This window comes from Equus quagga, chromosome 6 (assembly GCF_021613505.1).
Source record: "Equus quagga isolate Etosha38 chromosome 6, UCLA_HA_Equagga_1.0, whole genome shotgun sequence".
In the NCBI taxonomy this organism is placed as follows: Eukaryota; Metazoa; Chordata; class Mammalia; order Perissodactyla; family Equidae; genus Equus; species Equus quagga.
In genome coordinates, this window is record NC_060272.1 from 134,860,249 (window position 1) to 134,879,788 (window position 19,540).

Consider the following 19,540-nt stretch of genomic DNA (forward strand, 5'->3'; position numbering starts at 1 on the left):
ATGGAATCATACAGTACGTACTCTTTCTCCATCTGGCTTCTTCTGCCCGGCACAATTAGGCTGAGTGTCATTCCTGCTGTTCTATCTAACAAGAGTTCACCCTTTTTATTGCTGCATAGTGTTCCACGTGCAGATACACCACAATTTCATTCTCCATTTACCTGTTTGTGGACATTTGGGCTGTTTCTAGTTTTTGGCTATTCCAAATAGAACTTCTGTGAACACTCACATACAAGTCTGTGTAGGGACATACACATTTTTTTCTCTTGGGTAAATGCCTAGGAGTGGAAAGACTGGATCACATAGTAGGTCCATGTTTAACTTTTTAAGGTATTGCCAAACTGTTTTCCAAAGTGTGTACCATTTCACATCCCCACTAGCAGTTTTGAGAGTTCCCATTTCTTTGCAACCTCGCCAACATTTGCATTGTCCTCCAACTTTGTTCTTTTTCAAAGTTGTTTTGGCTGTTCTAGGTTCTCTGCCTTTCTATATGAATTTTAGAATCAGCTTATAAATTTCTACTAGTGTCCTTATAAGAGACACGCAGAGGACCAACAGAGAGGAGGAGAAGGCCACGTGAAGATGGAAGCAGAGATTGGAGCGATGTGGCCACAAGCCAAGAAACATCCTGGGACTGGAGCCCCCAGAAGCTGGAAGAGGCAGGAACTGTTCTCCCCTGGAGCCTTTAGAGGGAGTGCAGCCCTGCGATACCGTGATTTCAGACTTCTGGCCTCCAGAACTGTGAGAGAACAAGCTTCTGTTGTGAGCCACCAAGTTTGTGATCATTTGTTTTGGCGGCTCCAGGCAACTCACAAAACAGGTCTTTCACATTTTCTGTCAGATTTATGCCTTAGTATTTCATCTTTTTGATGCTCTGCTAAATGGCATTGTTTATTTCAGTTTCGGGTTGTTCATTGCTAGTGTAGAGAAATACAATTGATTTTTACCTACTCATACTGTATCCTCCCATTTTGCTAAACTCATTTATTAAGTTCTCGCAGCTTTTTTTCTGTGGATTCCGCCAGATTTTCTACCTAGATGAACATATCTGAGAATAAAAACGGTTTTACTTCCTGCTCTTGATGGCTTTCTTTCTTTTTCTGGCCTGACTGCACTGGCCAGAACCCTCGGGACAGTGATGAATAGGAGTGGCAAGCTGGGTCTCTCTGATCCACTCCTGATCTTACGGGACAGCCTTTCATCATTACACGTGATGTCAGTTATTGGCTTCCTGTGGATGCCCCTCTGCAGGTCGAGGAAGTTCTGTTCTAGGATTCGTTTGCTGAGAGTTTTTATCAGGAATGGATGTTGGATTTCGGCAAATGCTTTTGCTATGTCTCTGAAGATGATCATAGCTTTTTCTTTTCCAAGTTGTTTGTATGGTGATTTTCTCAGGCATGAAGCGATTAGTCTGCAGCTGAGCTCTTGAGGGGCCCTCTGCAGACCTCTCGGCCCCCGGCTGTGCAGCTCCCTCCTGTGGTGCTCTGTCCAGCAGCTCGGAGCTGCCTGGTCTCTCCCAGCTCTCAGCTCCACGTCCTCAAGCAGGAAACTGCCGGGCTGTCTGAGTTCCCTCTCCATTGCCCCAGTCTGGAAACTCTCGAGGCAGTAAGCTGTGGCAAGGGTCACTGTCTTTTGGTGTGTGAGGTCTGGTTTCTTAAATACTGTCGGTGGTGGTGGTGCTGGTGGTGGTGGTAGTGGTGTGTGTGTGTTTGGTTGTTTCAGGAGGGAGGTAAATATAGTCCTTGTTACTCCATCTTAGCTGGAAGGGGAGGTCACATATAGAGTTTTAAGTAAGTCTTAAAAAAATAACATGTTGTACATATTGCTTTTCTTTTTTAAACTTCATATCACAGGAAATTTTGAAAGTATGCAAAAATAGAGACAGTAGGATAATGAATCCCCACATGCTCAACACCCACCTTTCACAATATTTATGGCCAATATTTCATCTACAATTCTGCCCTGATCTTAGAGGACCCTTTCTTTATTTTGCAAGCATTTATTTCTGGCACACTTTCATTATTTGTAGGGATGTGATTCTGCACTGAATCCATTAATCTTTTTTATTCTTTTAATCATTTTACATAGGACTTGACTCTGGGCTTCCATCGTTGCTCACGTATGTGAGGGGCTCCCAGTGCCCTCCCAGCTTGACGGCTCTAGGGCTTCTTTCTCTGAGGTCTTTGAAAGGTGACGAAAAGAATGACCTCGTACCTCTGTTCCCCTCCCTGCTCTTGACTGACCTCCTCCTCCCTTTGCCCCTAATTCCTCCCTCCTCATCAAACGGAATTCTCCTCCTGCAGCGCATCCTTAGGGGGAGATGTTCCTGGAAAAGAGCTTTGGGTTGTTAGTTCTGAGCACTGACAGAGGCCATACACTGTCAGATACCTGGGGGCTGCGACTCTTCCAGGGTGTCTGCAAGCTTCAAACTTTTCATTATAATTCTAAGATGTTATATGCATTTCTCACTCTCAGAGTGTGCAGTGGGATTGTCCAGAGGTTACAAGATGTGTAATAGTATAACGGATCGAATGCAGAAGCAGACATGAGAATCCAGCCGTCTTCCATCAAGTCAAACCTTAAAGAGAGTTGCAAAAATTTAAAATAAGGCCACTCGTTAATTTTTTTGTTTGCAATATATAGTTATTTTTCACAAAGATATTTATGTTAACAAGAACTGAATGGATTTATGTTCTTTCAATATGAATTATTTTAGAAATTTGTCTTAATTTCTAATATTAATAGATACACTACACATAAGCAAAAGCTCTTTGAGGAACTTAAAGATTCTTACGATAACAAAGGGGCCCTGAGACAAACCAGTCACAATTGATGCATAGGAACCAGGGTTGCGTGTGCCTGGGTGTGTGTGCATGCATGTTCACACGTGTGTGTAGGAGCCAGTGTCACATGTGCATGGGTGGGCACGTGTGGAGAGTGTGTGCATGTGTGTGTGTCATATGTGTGTTTCAGTGCTTCGGCTGCGTGGCTGACTTTCTGTCTAGTAGTCTCTCAGCGGCTGAGAGTGGCATGTTGGAACTCCCAGCCCTAACTCTGGCTCTGTCTGTTTCTCCTTCCAGCTCCATCAGGTTTTGCTTCATGAATTTGGAGGCCCTGGTGATTGGTGTGTACATATTCAGGACTATGTGTCCCTGGTGGGTTGATTCCTTTCTCATTATGTAATGTTTCTAGTAATTTCCTCTGCTTTAAAGTCTACTTTATCTGACACTAATAGAGCCATTCCTGCTTTAAAAAAAGTTAATGCTTGCATGATGTATCTTTTCCCATCATTTTACTTTTAGCCTATCTATAACACTGCATTTTAGTGAGTTTCTTGTGGACAGCATTTATTCCTCAGACCACTTGATTTAAGGTAATTGATATGTCAGAGTGTAAGTCAGCCATTTCATTATTTGTGTTCTGCTTCTCATTCTGTTCTTTCCTTACTTTCCTGTGGGTCACTTGGACTGTTTTAAAATTCCACCTTGATGGATGAGAGTTTCTGAGCATGTTGCTTGCATGATGCCTTCAGTGCGGATAACTGTGCCTTGTCTGTTGACACTGATGTTTCACTGCTTTGAATGAAGTAGAGAAACATTATTTTGATCATGCCCCTACATACTCTGCTCCTTGTTTCTACATCTAATTGCCCTAGTATTTCTTCTGTCCACACTAGACACTATATCAGAGAAGGTTTTGCTTCAACCATTAGGTATGAGTTAATAGGTTTATGAGGACAGTCCATTATCCAGGCTCATTGCAGTGTCCTTTCTTCCTTTCTGAAGTTCCAAGCCTCGCCCTCTATCATTTGCTTTTGTCTGGAGAACTTCCTTTGGCTACTTTGTAACGAAGAGTCCCTGTTGGGGTGTGCCATGGGGACTGGGTGGGTATATCTGCTCAGTGCTGCTCACTCTGCCTCCTCCTTGCAGACCGGGGGATGGGGGGGGGGGGGGGAGGGGCAGTTCAGCACCCCAGTTCTCTCCCACCTCCTGCAGCATCTGTGGCCTCCAGGTGGTGTAAGCTCAGCTGCCCACTAGGCCCTGCTAATGTCAGGGGAGAGGAGGGTGGGGAGGCAGCATGCCAACTACAAAGGCTGCCACGTCCTGCCTTGCACTTCCTTGACACTTGACTGCCCGAAATTAAGGGAAGTGGAGTCACGACTAGCTTCCCCTTGCACCCTCCTAGTCTTGTCCATACTGGATGGATGTGGAGGCCCAGCTACCCATTGGGCCCCACTGACATGGGGATAGGGGTGGGCATAGGGGAGGGGCTGGACTGCTGACCAGGCCTGCTTTGCACCACTTCAGTTAGTCCCCTTGGTCCCTGGTGGGGGTGGGGGTGGGAGCTCAGCTCCCTCTGGGTCACTGACACCAGGGTGGCAAGGGCAGTAACTGGAGTGCAACCAGCCTGCCTCCATTGCCATAAGTCTTGTTGCTGCTCAGTGGGAGTGGGGTCTCAACTTGCTGACCCACCCTCCCACTACAGTGGGGGAACTGGAGCTCACCATCCTGCTTCTGCCAGGTGGGGATGGATATCTGCCCCCACTTGTCCAGTAACACCACGTGGTGGGAATCAGAGTCACCACCTGCTTCTACTGGGAGGACAGGACGGTGCAAGAGGCGGTGGTTCCCCGTTGATGTCTGGCTGGAGCAGGTGCTGTCAGAAGGGTCTTCTGGTGTCAGGATGCCCTTTTCCTGGTCCTGTTTCCTGGGGGACAGGTGTCCCTTGGAACTTTATTGTTGTGCCTGTTGACAGTCCCAGGTCAGAGCTTCCGCTGCGCCCTGTCTGCAGCGGGAGCATAAGGGACCTCAGGGAACCCCACAGTGGTGTCCCTTCAGCTCCCAGGCCCTTGGCTGCCCACCACCTTCTTTCCACCTGTTGGTCTTCTATGCTTGTGGTTTTGCTGTCATGTCCAGGGTTGTTTAGTTGTAAAATGAGGACCTGCAGGAAGGGTGCTCCTCCATCTCGGCCAGAGCTGAAGTCTGCATGGGGGCTCTTAACCTGGGAGTACAACGTCAGAGCTCCCCCCTCCTGTCCTCTATTCCCTCCCCTTTCTTATACTCACAGTTGTTGAGTCCCTTCCATGAGCCAGGCGTTACACTAGATATGGCAGGTCCATGGAGGAAAAGAAAGAAAAGCCAACAAACACAGCAGCACGTGTTCAAGTCCTACGAGAAACAGACATGCACATGAGCAAGCACGTGAGAGAAGAGGATGCACAAATGGTGCCAAACACATAATAAGATAACACATCAGGACACTATCTCGTACCAAACAGGTCTGTGAAAATCAAGAACTCAGAAAGTATTAAGTGTTGACAAGGATGTGGAGCAATAAGAACTCTTTCCCCACTGCTGGGAGTGCAAATAGGTACAACCATATTTAGAAATATTGTCATTGCTGGGAAACTGGACATGTACATACCCTGAAGCCCGTACATTCCACTCTGAGCTACACAACCTAGAGAAACTTGCACGTGTGCACCCACGTGTTTATATTTATGTACAGATATCAACCATCCTAGTGTCCATCACAAGTCAAGGATCAAAGGTGGTGAATCCACAGCAGTGAACACACAGGCACTACAGCATCACACATCAGCATGGGTAAATGTGAGGAGTGTGTGGAACAAAAAAAGCAAGTCACAGGAGAAGATGCATTGCATTCTCCAATTTATGTAAAGTTTAAAAACAGGAAAAACCAAGCAACATGGTGTTTGAGGTAAAACTACAGAGAAACATACCAGGTACAGTGGAAGCCCTGAGGAGGAGCTGGGACTTTTGTCTCCTCCTCTCAGTCAGCTTGCGCTGTGTAACAAATACCAGACTGTGGCTTTCCCACAGTTCTGGGGGTTGGAGGTCCAACATGAAGGTGTTGGCAAGGCTGGTCTCCCCTGAGGCCTCTCTCTTGGACTTGTAGACAGCTGTCTTTGCCCTGGGTCCTCACATGGTCTTTCCTTTATGTGTGTCTGTGTTCTCATCTCCTCTTATAAGCACACCAGTCACATTGGATTTGGGTCCACCCATATGACCTCATTTTAACTACCTCAGCAAAGACCCTATCTCCAAACACAATTACACTTTGAGGTGCGGGGGGTTAGGACTACAGCATATGAATTTTAGGAGGGCATAATTCAGCCCATAACACCTCCTTACCTCCTTGGGCTGTGGGGTAGGCAGGTAGTTGAATTTCATTACATTTAACAGAGTTAATTAGCGCATATTCTGTTCCAAGGAATCAAAGCTGAGTTTTGAAGGACATTTGGAATTAGCCGAAGGATAAAGTGTTGAGAATTAGTTCTTTCATTATTGTTCAGAAAGAATGGAAGTGTGGGCTGAAGGAGGCAGCTGGGTGGCGGCCAACGCAGAACTCAACAAGGGTGCTGACGGAGGGAGAAGATGGCATGGACAAGTGACGTGGCGGATGCGGACACGCACTAGACTTGGCTCCTGACGGAGGGATGAATGACTGAGTAAGTGACTCCTGGGTGTCCTCAGCATCAGCAGAGGGCCAAGCACAGAACAGGCACAAACCTGTTGCTGAAAGAATCTAAGTTTCATAGTGGTCTCTTCCACTTGTATTAGAACTCTACTGTGAGCATACAGGATATTCTCAGAAAGTAACTGATCATCTAATCTAAACTTTGCTAAAATAATTCAGGAAATGTCACCTACAAGTCCCAGGAACATTAAATATTAGGTTGAACCATATGAAATGGCCAGTATTTCATCATTTTTGACCTGCAGAAACGGCCATTTCATATGGTTCAATCTAATTCAATGTCTGAGTAGTTTGTTCTATTTTTAAGAGAAAGAAAATGATAAAGCAATTCACTAATTCAAAACCAAGGAGTATTTACAGAGTATGATCAAATGGTCACCTGAGGAGGAACCAATTCCAAAATGTAGCTTCTCCCTAACAAGCAATCTTAAGAGTAAAACATCTTTTCATTTTAATCAAGAAAGCCAGGAGGCAAGGGCCCCACAGCCTTGTGTTGTGATATGAATTGCAGAGAATGTATGAAACTTTTATTTTCAGTGCAAAAGGTTTTATGATGTCTTATTGGGGCATTATTTTTAGTGACTGGATGTTTTAATTGATAGCTTAGAATGAAGGCTTGCCACAGCTCCACCGCTGAATGGCTCCATTGTGACTGCTCATAAATCAGTTTTATTGTCAGTGCTGGGCTGATCAGAGATCAGCTCATGCCTGAAAGCATAACTAAAAAATCATGCACCGCTGCCTAACAGGATTTGTAGAATTTTTCTCCTGCCGTTTTACCTGTAAACAATTTTCAACCACCTAGCATCGAGAAGAGCTCCTGTAGGTAAGGCACTAATCTTGGGCCACATTCATGAAAATAAAAAGCACTAAAGGGAATGTCATTCTTGACTTACTTGCACTGAAAAGATATCAATGCTTATTAATTTGGAACAACAACAACAAAGATCCCACTCTGTTTCTACAACACAGTGCCTCTGGACATTTTTTCAGACACCTAGAGAGCAGCCTGAAACAGCACCCAAGTATAGGAGTAGGCATTCTCCATTTAAGAGAAAATAGAGAAACTTTACCTCTACTGAAGTATGATATATGGTTATTCTTATGGAAACCAGAGCGATGAAAGCACATACTCTTTTTCAGACAAATCTGGGAAGCTGGCTGAAGCTGTGACTAAGCAGACCAGCACAGTATTTCTGACTTATGCATGTAGATCAAGCAACCTCTAAACCAGCAGCACCGCATCTTAGAGAGCACCAGCAAACTCTGAAATAGGAAAAACCAAGAGTGGCAAGAAACCATGCACTTCCTAAGAGTGATATGCTAGAGATCATATGATAGTAACAGAGCCAGCTCAACATTTTCCAGAGGACAAAAAACGTGGGATATTTTCGCTGAAGTATGAACAATGTGATGCTCTATAATGCTGTCAGTAGTCTTCTGCCAAAAGGGCCTCCAAGTCCCCGACGGGGCGCTCAGTGCTGGGCAGCTCCACCTGGTTAGGAGCTCCACCGGCAGGCGGCTTCAGGAGGGAGGAGAGTGTGGTCCAGAGTCAGTCAGACTGGGATTCCTTCATCAGGCGAGTATGAATAATACTGCTCTCTCAGTCAGTCTGCTGAGAAGTAAAGTGAGACAACACATGTGCCCAGCCGTGGCAGTAAGTTCTGAACGTGTGCACTTGGCCCTTCCCACTTCTGTTGAGCCCAATTTTGCAACCCCGTGACCTCTTCCAGTAAGTGGATTTCTACCTCTGGGCTACAAAGAACTCCTCACCCATTTAAATATAGGAAATCAGGAGTCTTGTTGGCCTGGAGATTTTCTCACCCCTTCCTCTTAGAGCTCTCCTGTCCTGGTACCCCTAGCTTGGTCATGTTGGATCAACAGAGCTGGCACTAACTAGAGTCTGGCTAGCTAACTACTCAGCCCAAAACTCAGTCTGCTCATCAGGAAAACTTAATCACAAAACTCCATTTTTCTCATCAGGATCTCAGAAGCACCAAGCTAAAGAAGCACAAGACGAGGGTTATGGGTTGTTCTTTCCACTTTTATTCAAATAAATACAATATTTGTATACAGCCTGATTAATTTCTCCCACTATCTCTATCCTCTAGTCTGAAAAGACTGTTTCAGATACACAGGCCAACAGCTACTTATCAAATGAGCCATGGTGGCACCTGCCCAGGTGAGAATGACTGAGACAAAGACTAACATCTTTTTGAGTAAAAAACATATTTTTGCAATGTACCTTTGGATAAAACATAATTATTTTCTCCTCTTCTTTCCCAGGTCAGGCACTTGAAAATGAGAAATTTCAGAAATGGGCAATCCAGTTCATCAAACTTCACTGGATTATAGTTCCTAAGAAAATTCAAACAGTGTGGGAGAAAACGGTATTTAGGGTTTGCCACCAGAGTTAGTAAGACTGATGATAACTAGAATATATTTGATGTGCTAAAGCCTGATTTGGAAATGCAGGAGTTGGAGCAATTTCATTTTCTGTAAATTAGTCTTGCTTCCCCTGAAATTCTGTCTTTACAATTAAGTAGTAGGTTCTTTAGTTTGAAATAGGTTTAATATCACCTTTATTGGGAAAAACTATCCTCTCTGTGGCTTGGCCTCTGATACCCCCACATATTCATTTAGATAATGGGTATGGCTTCAATTGCTGACTGATAGTTTGGTCTACAAGGAACTAGCTTAGGCGGTTACTTCATATCTAAAGCTAGTAGGGTAAATGCAATCTATGTGGGTCAAATTCAACTTAAAAATCTTAATTCTTGCAGTAAAAAAGCAGCCAAAGATAGGGCCCTGAGGCACTGGATCTAGGGAACGGCGGTTCTGGGAGGTGTGGGCCAGCGCTCGCGCTATCACACCGTCAGCAGGGACAGCTGTCTCTGGAGAGTGGCTGCAGTGCCGGAGACAGTGGGGCTGCACAGAGCCTGTCCCTACGAGACTAACCTTTCTGTGGAGTCCTGCTTCAGTTCAGGGTAGCTTCCCACACCGCCTGCCACTGACCCTGCTTTCTCTGTGAGGATGCTATTTGGCTGTGCGGCCGCCCATGGGAGTGGGAATAAGGCTTGATGTGTTGAGAACCCCTCCTGCCTCCTGTGACAGCAGGGTTGGCAAGGTCGTCTGGAGGCCTGATAGAGAACAAGTCTACTTCCTACAAGTGAAAAATCCCAACCACCTCCAGTCAATGCTTTAACGTAAAACTAAATCACTCTGAAAAATAATACACTTTGAAACATTTTGCCATATTTATAAAAGAAAAGAAAAAACCAAAAAAATTTCAAAAATTTTTAAAAACCTTTTAAAAATGTTGTATCAACAGCCTTCTTATTAACAAATATAAAACACTTTAAGACACTAGGTGACTTCCTTAGGCCATGTGTCAGGGGGATGGATATACAGTGAAGGTTTATTACTAAAGTTATCTGTTTGGTAAAAACTCTAGGAAGAGTTCCGTCAACAAAATAACTGTTTTGGAAAGAAGCATTACAACTTTCTCCAAAATGTCAAAAAGAATAAAGATGTAAACACCACATACTTAAAATATTAATACAACAATATTAATTCAGTTAAATAAATAAGAGAAAGTGGCACCAACTTTATAACACAAAAATGTAATTCAAGGATATTTTAAAATAAATAATTCCTCTAAACAGGAACAAGCATTCTTAGCACAAACCAAGAGCATCTGAAATAAAGTGCTATGAGACGAAGCAGCACCACACGTCAACCTGTTCACCTATGCACAAAAATGCCGCCTGGATCTTCAGGTCTGAAACCTTTCACCACAAGGGAAAGTCAGCTTCACGAAACATCGGGCTTAGGGTTGTCTTTAGCCATTTTTCTTTTTTCTTCCAGTGTGTGCTTAAATATTTCCTTCAGGGTGTTGTAAACTATAGGTCCACTTTCAGAATCAAAATTAACCTGGTGACAAAGAAAATTTATATTCAGGACACTGTTAGAAGGATTTTAACCAGTTTCTATTTTGAGAGAAAAGAAAGGGGGTAAAGAAAAAAGTATGACTTATAAACAAAATTATATATATAAAAAGTACACACAATATATTTCACACATTAATTTTAATTGAAAGATTCTATTAGAATTGCCAGTCATGTCAATACCAAACTTACGAATGAAAACTAAAAAAATTAAATCTAGTGCCTGGATACGTAGTACACTCATATACACCATCATGAAGCAAGTCAAGAGTGATGTGAGGTGAGTTTTAATCCAGACACTAATCACTGATGGTGTGAGGGAAAGGTCTCCTTAAGAAAACAGCACACACCTGCTCTAAGTGTTGCACTAAGACCCCTGAGGCGACCTGAACAGGAAGCCTGACTCTCTACTTGCCAGCTAGGTAGCCTCAGGTCACACCTAACCTCCCTGTAAGAGAGGTCACGCTACTACCCACCTTAGGATTTCTGTGAGTACTAAGCACGACAGCATGTTTGGCACAGATCAAAACCTCCATAAAGCCAGTGTCCTTGCCCATGGTGGGAAGGCACCATGTATACATATTTTGATTGTCTGCCCAAGTTCCTCATACTGCAGGGTCAGGAGTGATAGCAGGACAGAGAACCAGAGCAATCACTACACCTCCCCAAAGTCCCATCCCCAAAGAAATGTGTGACTCCTTAGGAAAGGATCAGGATCATTTGGCCAGGGACCCCCTCCTTCTGGAGCAGAGGGAGGGAAGAGTCTGAGATTTCACCCTGCTCACACACTAACAAGTTCGTCTGCCAGCTTCGTGGACACTGGCAGGAGACAGGAGACTGCTGAACTAGAAACAAACAACTTTATGACTGAAGGCAGCATATGCTTCATAATCACACAGGTTCCCTTGCCCTCTACATTCCAGGGGGCTGAGACTGAGGGGCACAGGTGGAGGCTGCACAAGCAAGGGGTCTGCATCCTAGCTGAGGAACCCCAAGCTTAGGCAATCCCAATGTTTGATGAGGGGGCTGCAGCAAGCCAGCTAAGCTCAGGCCTGAAGGGAAACATGACCTTTATTACAGTGGAAGCAGACACTGCACAGACTTCCTTGAAGAGCTAGCCCGGACCAAGGACTGTCAGGGCCTCTACCCATAAGATTATGCACAAGGGGAGAGACCCAGGAACTGTACCCTAACATTCTTATAGACAGGTTTGGAACAACTGGTATTTCTAACTGTTCATCAGTATCCCCCAAAAGGCCAAAAGAAGTTGTAAAGAATTCCTACTGCTTTCAGAAAGAATATTAAGGACTTTTTTTCAATTAGATTCAGAAATTTAATTTTATCTTAGCCATTATATTGCCTATCCTATCTACAAAAACTTATTAACATTAATAATGGTTTGAATTGTTTACTTTGTTAAACATCAAACCATAACCCTCCCCACATGGCAGGCAGCCTCTCAGTCCATGAAAATGCTAACACAGATGTAAAGGATCACTTGATTGGGTTTGAGCCGCTGACTCTGGAAACTGTCAGAAGAGACTGGGAGGGTGCAGAGTGGGTTAGTGCCATAAAGCTCCAGACGAGGAACAAGAAAACCAGCAAGGAGGACGTCATTTTGGAAAGAGAGGAGGGGGGAGGAAATTGGTGAATGAGTACAAATAATAATTGCTATTACCATTAAAGTTTATCACAGGTGCTGTCACTGAAAAGCTGAGTTCTTTGTTTAATGACATTTTCATATCACACATGAGAGATACCAAATACGTTAGCTGAAGGTGTGAGGGGAACGCTTCTCTTGGTGTGAACCTGGCTTTTTTCTTCAGAAAGATTGCTGCAAGCCAAAAGGATATGCAGAGAAAGGATACTTTTTGCTTAGGATTTGCCAACCAGGACACAGAGCCGAATCGTCAGCGCTGGATGTTGAATTCTCAATAGACAGTTTCTTGTTTAGACCCAGGATAGAAGTGGCTCAACAAGAAGACTCTCTGACGCCTACTAGGCACATGATTTAAAAATACTTTCTCAACACTCAACTGTTTCTCTATAAAAGCTCTTTGTTCCAATGTTCTCCTTCAAAATCCCACAGTTCAGCTTTTTCTAATATGACTGTTAGGAAACTGATATTTCTTTGGCCAAAAGTCTGCAACTACTTTCAAGAAATGTCAAACACATATTTCCATCAAAAGGAAACACAGCTCAAGTTTTATTTTACAGGAGGTTGGTGGCCTGTGGACTGTCGTTTACAAAGACTATGCTGACTGCAGTCTGAAGGGGGAAGAGTGGACCCACCTTAGTGAAAGCTTTGATGGCTCGGGCAAGGATGGCCTCCTCCACATCCACAGGAATCGTCTGCAGGCTCACTATGCAGCACAACACGCAAAGTATAGTCTGCTGCTGACCCTGCTTTTGTAGAAATCAAAATCAAACAAGTTGTTTGAAAAAATGCCTCAAGGAATAAACTCAAAGCAACTCCAGAGCCAGGGACTGGTTTGCAACCAAATGCTCACAACCTCAGACACTGAGCCATCTACAAAGGCTCGACTAGAGTCTCCTGTGACGTGTCAGTACAGTCTGAAAGGCTTTCACGAGATCAAATCAAAGCTGTTTAGTTATTACAAGAAGTACAACTGAATCTGAAGATAAGAGCAATTTCAAACCAAATGTCTTCCTTACAGTGAACTAAAGAGACAATCCACTCTTGTTGTTTTCAGACATAACTGTTTCAGTCAGCTAGTAGATGCTGACATGGCACGGCAAGACGTGGACTGGTCAGCGGGGCACCCAGCACTCAGTACCTGCGTGCCCTACCTGTTGCAGACGCCATGGAGGGAGAAGGGGTGGAAAGAGAGATAGCACAGCTCTCCAGGAAGATGCTGGAACTTAAGGGGGGAGGCCCCTAAGGAATGTGTCCCCAACTTGACTCCTGGGGTTGTTCACTTTAGACAAGCAAAGGGGAAACTCTACCAGTGGAGCAACATGCCACTACTTTCATTTCTGGAAAGCTACTGTAAGGATATAATCTGAAAAGCAGACAGACCTGCAAGCATAAATGATCATTACAGTGATGCCTATTGAAGTAAAAAGTAAAAACCCCAAAATAATGTAAAGTTCCTACACATAAGGGTGAGAGTGAATGATGATGAAACAGGACGATGTGACAGAAAGTGCACAAGCTTTGTGCCAGAGCCAGCTGAATCTGAATCCTGCTCTGATACATGCTGTGCACCTTGGGGAAGTTGCTTCACCTTCCCTTTTCTGTAAAACGAGGCCTCGACCTCTCCGGGCTATGGAGATGAACAAAGGTGAAAATGGAATTTATGACCTAGCAAGGGCCTGGGCCCACTGCCACCCAACAAAGGTTAGCCATCTCCCTTACATCCCTCCTTTTCCTCTCTGTAATTTAATTCCCGAGAATACAGCCTAAGAAAAGGACTCTAGACGCAGGAAAAACCTGATCTTTAAAGACGTGCATCACACAACTGAGCATGTGTCTGTGCGTGCCTGTCTATATGTGTCTCTGTGTGTGTGCGTGCATGTGTCTGTGTATGTAGTAGTCATAGATGAACTGGAAACAACGAGATGTTTACACTGCAGCACAGTAGGTAACTAGAGTAGATTATGAGATAACACTATTTCATAAAACAAAACAAAGCCTATTTTTAAATAAAACAATATCTCTATATGGTTAAAAATAAATTGTATACAAGGATCTACAATGAAAAGTCTGCTTCCCTTCCTAGATCCGTTGTCTCCTACTATTGTTCCCTAAAGGAACAATATTTTTTCTTCTATATTTTATACATATATAAATTATATACATAAATGTACATATGACACATGTGCCTTTTTAAGAAATACAAATGAGTGCATATTCCAACCCATCCCATACTTCTCACATTATATGTCCATAGTAAATAAGTAGAAACAAATACTTGAAAGTGAAAAAGTGGTTAGTTATGACATATCCCCATGGTAGAGCATTACCCACCCATTAAAGTTAACATTTATGAAAAACTTACAGTAAACATAGAAAAATACCTATGTTATAATTTTGAGCAAAAATGAAGCATAAAATTGTATGTGAAATGATTTTTACCAAGTTAACTTATCTACTAAGATTGAAAGAAAAGACTTGAAAACGTTTAAAGTGGCTCTCCTTGGATTATGGGTATTTTCCCTTTTTATTTTTGTATTTTCTAAATGTTTATACTGGGTCTGCATTTCTTCTCTTACCTTGGAAAAACTTAAATTAGACCCAGATATGGGATTCTGTATGAATTCTCTTTTTTATAATGGATTTTTTAGTGTGTGAAACTTGTGCTGAAGGTCTTAGTTAACTTCATCAACTGTCCAACAGCTACTTTACCTTCTCTAACAGAAATAGCGCTTCTGCAGCGTCTGCACGCCTGTCAGCCAGCATGTCCACGTCCTCTTTGGTTATCACAGGCTCTTTCAGCTGCTCCACCCAAGACCACATCAAACTGCACAGGATGAAAGGATCCCTTTCGCCACATATTCTTTCCCAAGCTCCGTCTCGGGAATTTAGTTCTTTCTAGAAAGAAAGGAAGAAAGAAAAAGAGGGAAGAGAGAGGAGAGCAGAGCAGAAAAAGAGATGAGAAGAGAGGAGAGGGAGGGAGACAGAGGTACAGAGAGGGGGAGAGGGAGGCAGGCACCATTTGACATTTGATGACCCTTACGCTGTCCAGGAGAGTGAGTCTCAGGCTCTGGGTGAGGAACGGGACCCCTCCCAGTGCCCCCCACTTCCAGGCGGCACACTGGCCTAAGACCCTGAACTTCTCTAAGCCTCAGTTTCCGTCTGCGAGGTGCGACCCTGCCCACAGGCACTGGGCTGACTGGCTGAGAGGTCTGTTAAAGCTCCTGGTGCACAGAAGGGCTTAGTTAACCCAGGTTCTCCACCTCACTGAGAAACCACAGGAACAGTCCAGGAAGAGGGAGCCTTCCCCTTTTCAGGCTCCTTGGAACAAAACAGAAATATTTATTACAATGAGGCAGAATGGTAGATGAAAAAACATAACTAAGAGAACATTTGCAAATTAACCTGGGATAAGGAAAAGCTTCTGACCGAAACTTCAAAATGTGCCCCCAAAAAAGTGCTTTAACATTGGTAAACATGGTATATGTAGTTCTTTCAAATTCCTTTTTAGAATCCTATGCAGAATTTAACAAATAACAAAGTCCTGCATCCTGAAATCTGATAGGATGAAAGAACTAGGAAGTCTTGCCAATACTCCAAACGCCTGGACATAATTTAAGCAGATTCTAAAACTTCAGAGAGAGCAGGGGAAGAGTGGGACAAAAATTTTAATTTCTGACAGGGTTCAGATTTATGGTAGTAAATAAAATATATGTTTGCAATAGTAATAAGCATAATAATTGCTACCATTCATTCATTCACCCATCCAATATTTACAGAATATTTACAATATGACAGGAACCAGAATTCACGACTTCTCTCTGGTTCTTAAAGCCACCCACCAGAGAGGCCCAATAACCTGCCCAGAGCCCGATGCAAGAAGAGGGTAAAAGCAGCATTCTCACCCAGTTCTGCTCTACCCCAGTCTGTGATGTTTCTGCCATGCCACCAGGGTCCTCTCTATTAAGTCATAAATAAGCTAATACTTTCAGTTGTGTAAAGTCCTCTGTATCCCACTGATCATGTACAGAGCAGAATAGTTTTTATTCAATTATATGTAGCTAATGAGAAGATAAGCTGGGCAGAAAGGACACAATTCAAGGACCCTCTTAGTAAAATGACTATCGCATCATGATGTTTTCTGACACCAGTGGGGTTAGGAAAGGTAGGGATGATGGGAAGGATTAAACACACGAGCTGTATCCTGGCTCTGCTGCATTTGGACCGTGTGACCATGAGCATGTTACTTGACCGCTGTGACCCTTAGTTTCTCCATCTGTGATACTTAACTCACAAAGACTGTAAAGATTAACAAAGATGCTGTAACTAATATTCATCTGCCTCAGAGGATTACTGTGCAAGTCACATGAAGTAATAGATGTGAAGGGGCCTCGTACAGGCAAAGGTGGCATTATGCTATTCAGATCATGTTCATTTTACTCTTTCCAGAATCCAACTGATTTGTTTTATTGCTGAAAGGCCCCTAGTAAAATCTAGGAAAGAAAAAAAGGGCAAATCCATGCAAATGAAAGGGTTGTGTTCACCTCTAGAGAATGCTTTTGGATGTGTTACTCACTGAAACAGTCTGGCCCACGTGGGGCTGAGCCAAGGGGGGCTGCGAGCTAGGGCGCCTGAAACCGGAGGCCCTACTGCTCACTAAGGTGGCTCACGGCGAGGCAAGGGAAGACCTGCTGCCTGGAAGCCTTGTTTAGTTTGGAGCAGGAAGTAAAGAAAACACTTCATGTTGGAAGAAAGCAATACATATAACTACCTGTTAAGCAAATAGTTTAGAACTGCCTACGGTTCTGACGGAGAAAGCGTGTGTGGGAGTGCCCTCCTCCTGTCACCCAGCTGTTAGCAGGTGGGAGGCTCCACGCTCGGTTTTCCCACTTCTGCATCTGGAAGGTTCTGGCCCTCTTAGAAAGTGTACATGCCTTGCTTAACTAATGGTAGAATCCAGAAGAGCAGCTATGCAAATAATCTGTAGTAGATTACGGGCCAACAAGCCAAGATTTCAGTGAGCCAGGCCTCACGTACTCCCCAGGTCAGTGCCACACGTGGGCAGTTTACCCGCGTCGGATAACTAGGTGTATAAGGCCTGCCTCTTCTCTAGACCAGCTGCTCACTCAGGGCAGAGTGCGTGGCCGATTTAAGATTGACTTTTTAGTGAAAGTACAACACAAAAAGGGGTTAAAATTTGAAATTTCACATTCTAATGAAGATAAAAGCCAAGAAATGGACTGCAAAGACCCCATTCTCAGGTAAAACTAACAGCGCAAACGTGCTCTGGGGTCGCTCCTGTTTGTGTTCCCGGACCCCAGAGGTGCCACACTGGGTGGACTGGGAAGGCTGCACGAGGGATGCGGAGCAGGGGCATCTGTTGCAAGTCCCTCTGGCCTCACTCAACACTTGGGTTGATGAACTTTGGAAAAGAGCTTCGTCTGATTTCATTTATGTCTCCTGGTCAGTGGTTCTCAAAGTGTGGCTCCCTGCCAGGCCTCAGGTTAGAGATACTTCAAGGTCTGTTCTAGAGCTGTCTGCTGTGGGCTGTCCATCCGTCTGTCAGTCCCACAAACCAGCAAGAAAGAAGGAAGCTACAGACATCAATCAACGTCAACGGCTCGCTCAGTCAAGCACCCTGCTAAATGCTAGCACTAAGTGCTTTCTTTCACATGGAGACTAGAAGGAACCCACACGACAGCTCTGTGTCTGTCGTTTCTATGACAGCAGGCTCGTATTATGGGGGAGAAACCTGAAGTTCAAAAGTTAAGTATTACACAAACATGTTTTCAAATTCCTATAACAAATGAATCTGGGGAAACATATTACGTTTTTGCTCTGACATAGATATTTCCCACACATATATAATGAAAGGAAATACAAATACCTGCCACATTTCTACCTTCCTTTTCACTTCCTCCTTTTCTGCAAACTCATTTAAATTTGCCAGGGCTTTGGCCACCAGTATTCTCCTTGCTTCAACACTCAGTTCAGACTGCAAAGCCGTGTGTGGAGCGACTTCAGACAGATCCTTGCTGTCCTGGGGTTTGGGTCCAGTCGAGGCCCGTACTTTGGGACTGGAGCCACAGCCCACAGGGCCGCAGTGAGTCTCACCATCTTGGCAGCAAGCACCCTGACCGTCACATCTGCAGTGGGGCACTTGGTGGGGAGAGCGGCATAGCTCCTTAGGGATGTTTGCAAAGTTGGGGGAAATTGGCTCCCCAGGGCTGTGTGAACCTGAAATGCCCCCAGAGAAGGTTCTGCTCCGCTGTACTTCCTTCGGAATATTCTTCCTATGGAAAACTGGGGACCCGTCATCTTTGAGTCCTTCCAGGCCTCCAAATTTAGTCTGATTCCAGAAAGAAAAGGTATTGCGGACCAGTGCTTCCTTATTTAAATCTAGTTGTGGAGTCTGCGGGGAGTGACAATGGCTTATGGGCTTCTGCTGCCTGGGGTTATGGCAAGGCAAGACCTGGGCAGGCACTGTCCACGGAGTCCCTCCTTGCTCCAGAAGTGACTCAGCCCTCTTTAAATCCGAGTCACTGTAGCTGAGCTGCCTTTTCAGACGAGTCAGGGGCTGAAGGCACTCGACTTTCCGCCTCTTCCAAAGAGGGTCAAACTCTTGTTCACTGGAAAGAATCACCTCCTGATTCTCAAAATTGGCTGTCACTGCAGTGGGGGTGAGAGAGTCTGAGGCATCACTGTTGTGCCTCAGTAACTCTTTATCCAGCTGCATTGTAACCATCGCAGAAACGGTCTTTTCAATTTCGGCAGAGAGGCTGGGGACCTCTGCCACTTCTTCGGTCACCACTGGCCTGTTCTCAGCTAAGTCCAGCAGCAATTTGCAAACAATGTGGATAATTTTTGGCACGTGTTTCAGGAGTCGTGCCTCATAACCATGAAGCAGGTGCCGCTGGCGAATTAGATACTGTGCTAAGGTGACAGCATGTGCTTTGGGGTCACAGCAAGAGAATACATTGCGAAGAGGAATCAGAAACTGAGTAAATTCCCTTACACATAGTAGCTGTCCTCGAGTTTGTATGGAATTGGGTCGCTTTGCCCGAACAAATATAATTGCTTGGTCGGCAGTCATTCTTGTTGCAAAAACTAAATAACATGCTATTAAAACACCTAAACAGTGAAGAAGAGAAAATTGCTATGAGAAAAGCTTACATGTTTATTTATTTATACTCTTTGAGTATTTTAAATTTGAATATGTATTAGGAAACCATATAAATACAGGGACATTTTAAGGACAATTATAACTTTTTAAATTTTGTATGGTGTTTATCTATTTACTAGTCTATATGGCACCTATCCGCTTGACTGAGAAGCCTCAGATACATCTGTAGCCTGGGGCAAGTACAGACACTGTCACGGTGAAGCTGAGTAAGTATGGAGGAGGAGGCATGATGGAGTGTGGGTAAGGGGGGGG

At 44.2% G+C, this 19,540-nt stretch overlaps 1 protein-coding gene across 4 annotated transcripts in view; it reads right to left on the minus strand.

The window, feature by feature from the left end:
* Positions 1–573: 573 nt before the first annotated feature.
* LOC124241371 (protein tyrosine phosphatase domain-containing protein 1-like) overlaps positions 574–19,540 on the minus strand; it is a 69,930-nt gene continuing 50,963 nt past the window's right edge. For 3 of the 4 annotated variants that reach the window (XM_046665109.1, XM_046665108.1, XM_046665110.1), the window contains 8 exons: positions 17,993–19,236; positions 14,818–15,003; positions 12,741–12,854; positions 8,747–10,434; positions 7,997–8,116; positions 4,505–5,168; positions 2,389–2,578; positions 574–1,759 (listed from right to left, as the gene is read on the minus strand). In XM_046665109.1, the coding sequence (XP_046521065.1) occupies positions 10,315–10,434; positions 12,741–12,854; positions 14,818–15,003; positions 17,993–19,236 (1,664 nt within the window). In that variant the 3' untranslated portion in view covers positions 574–1,759; positions 2,389–2,578; positions 4,505–5,168; positions 7,997–8,116; positions 8,747–10,314. The remainder of the gene's footprint in view (positions 1,760–2,388; positions 2,579–4,504; positions 5,169–7,996; positions 8,117–8,746; positions 10,435–12,740; positions 12,855–14,817; positions 15,004–17,992; positions 19,237–19,540) is intronic. The other variant, XM_046665111.1, reaches the window with a different exon arrangement.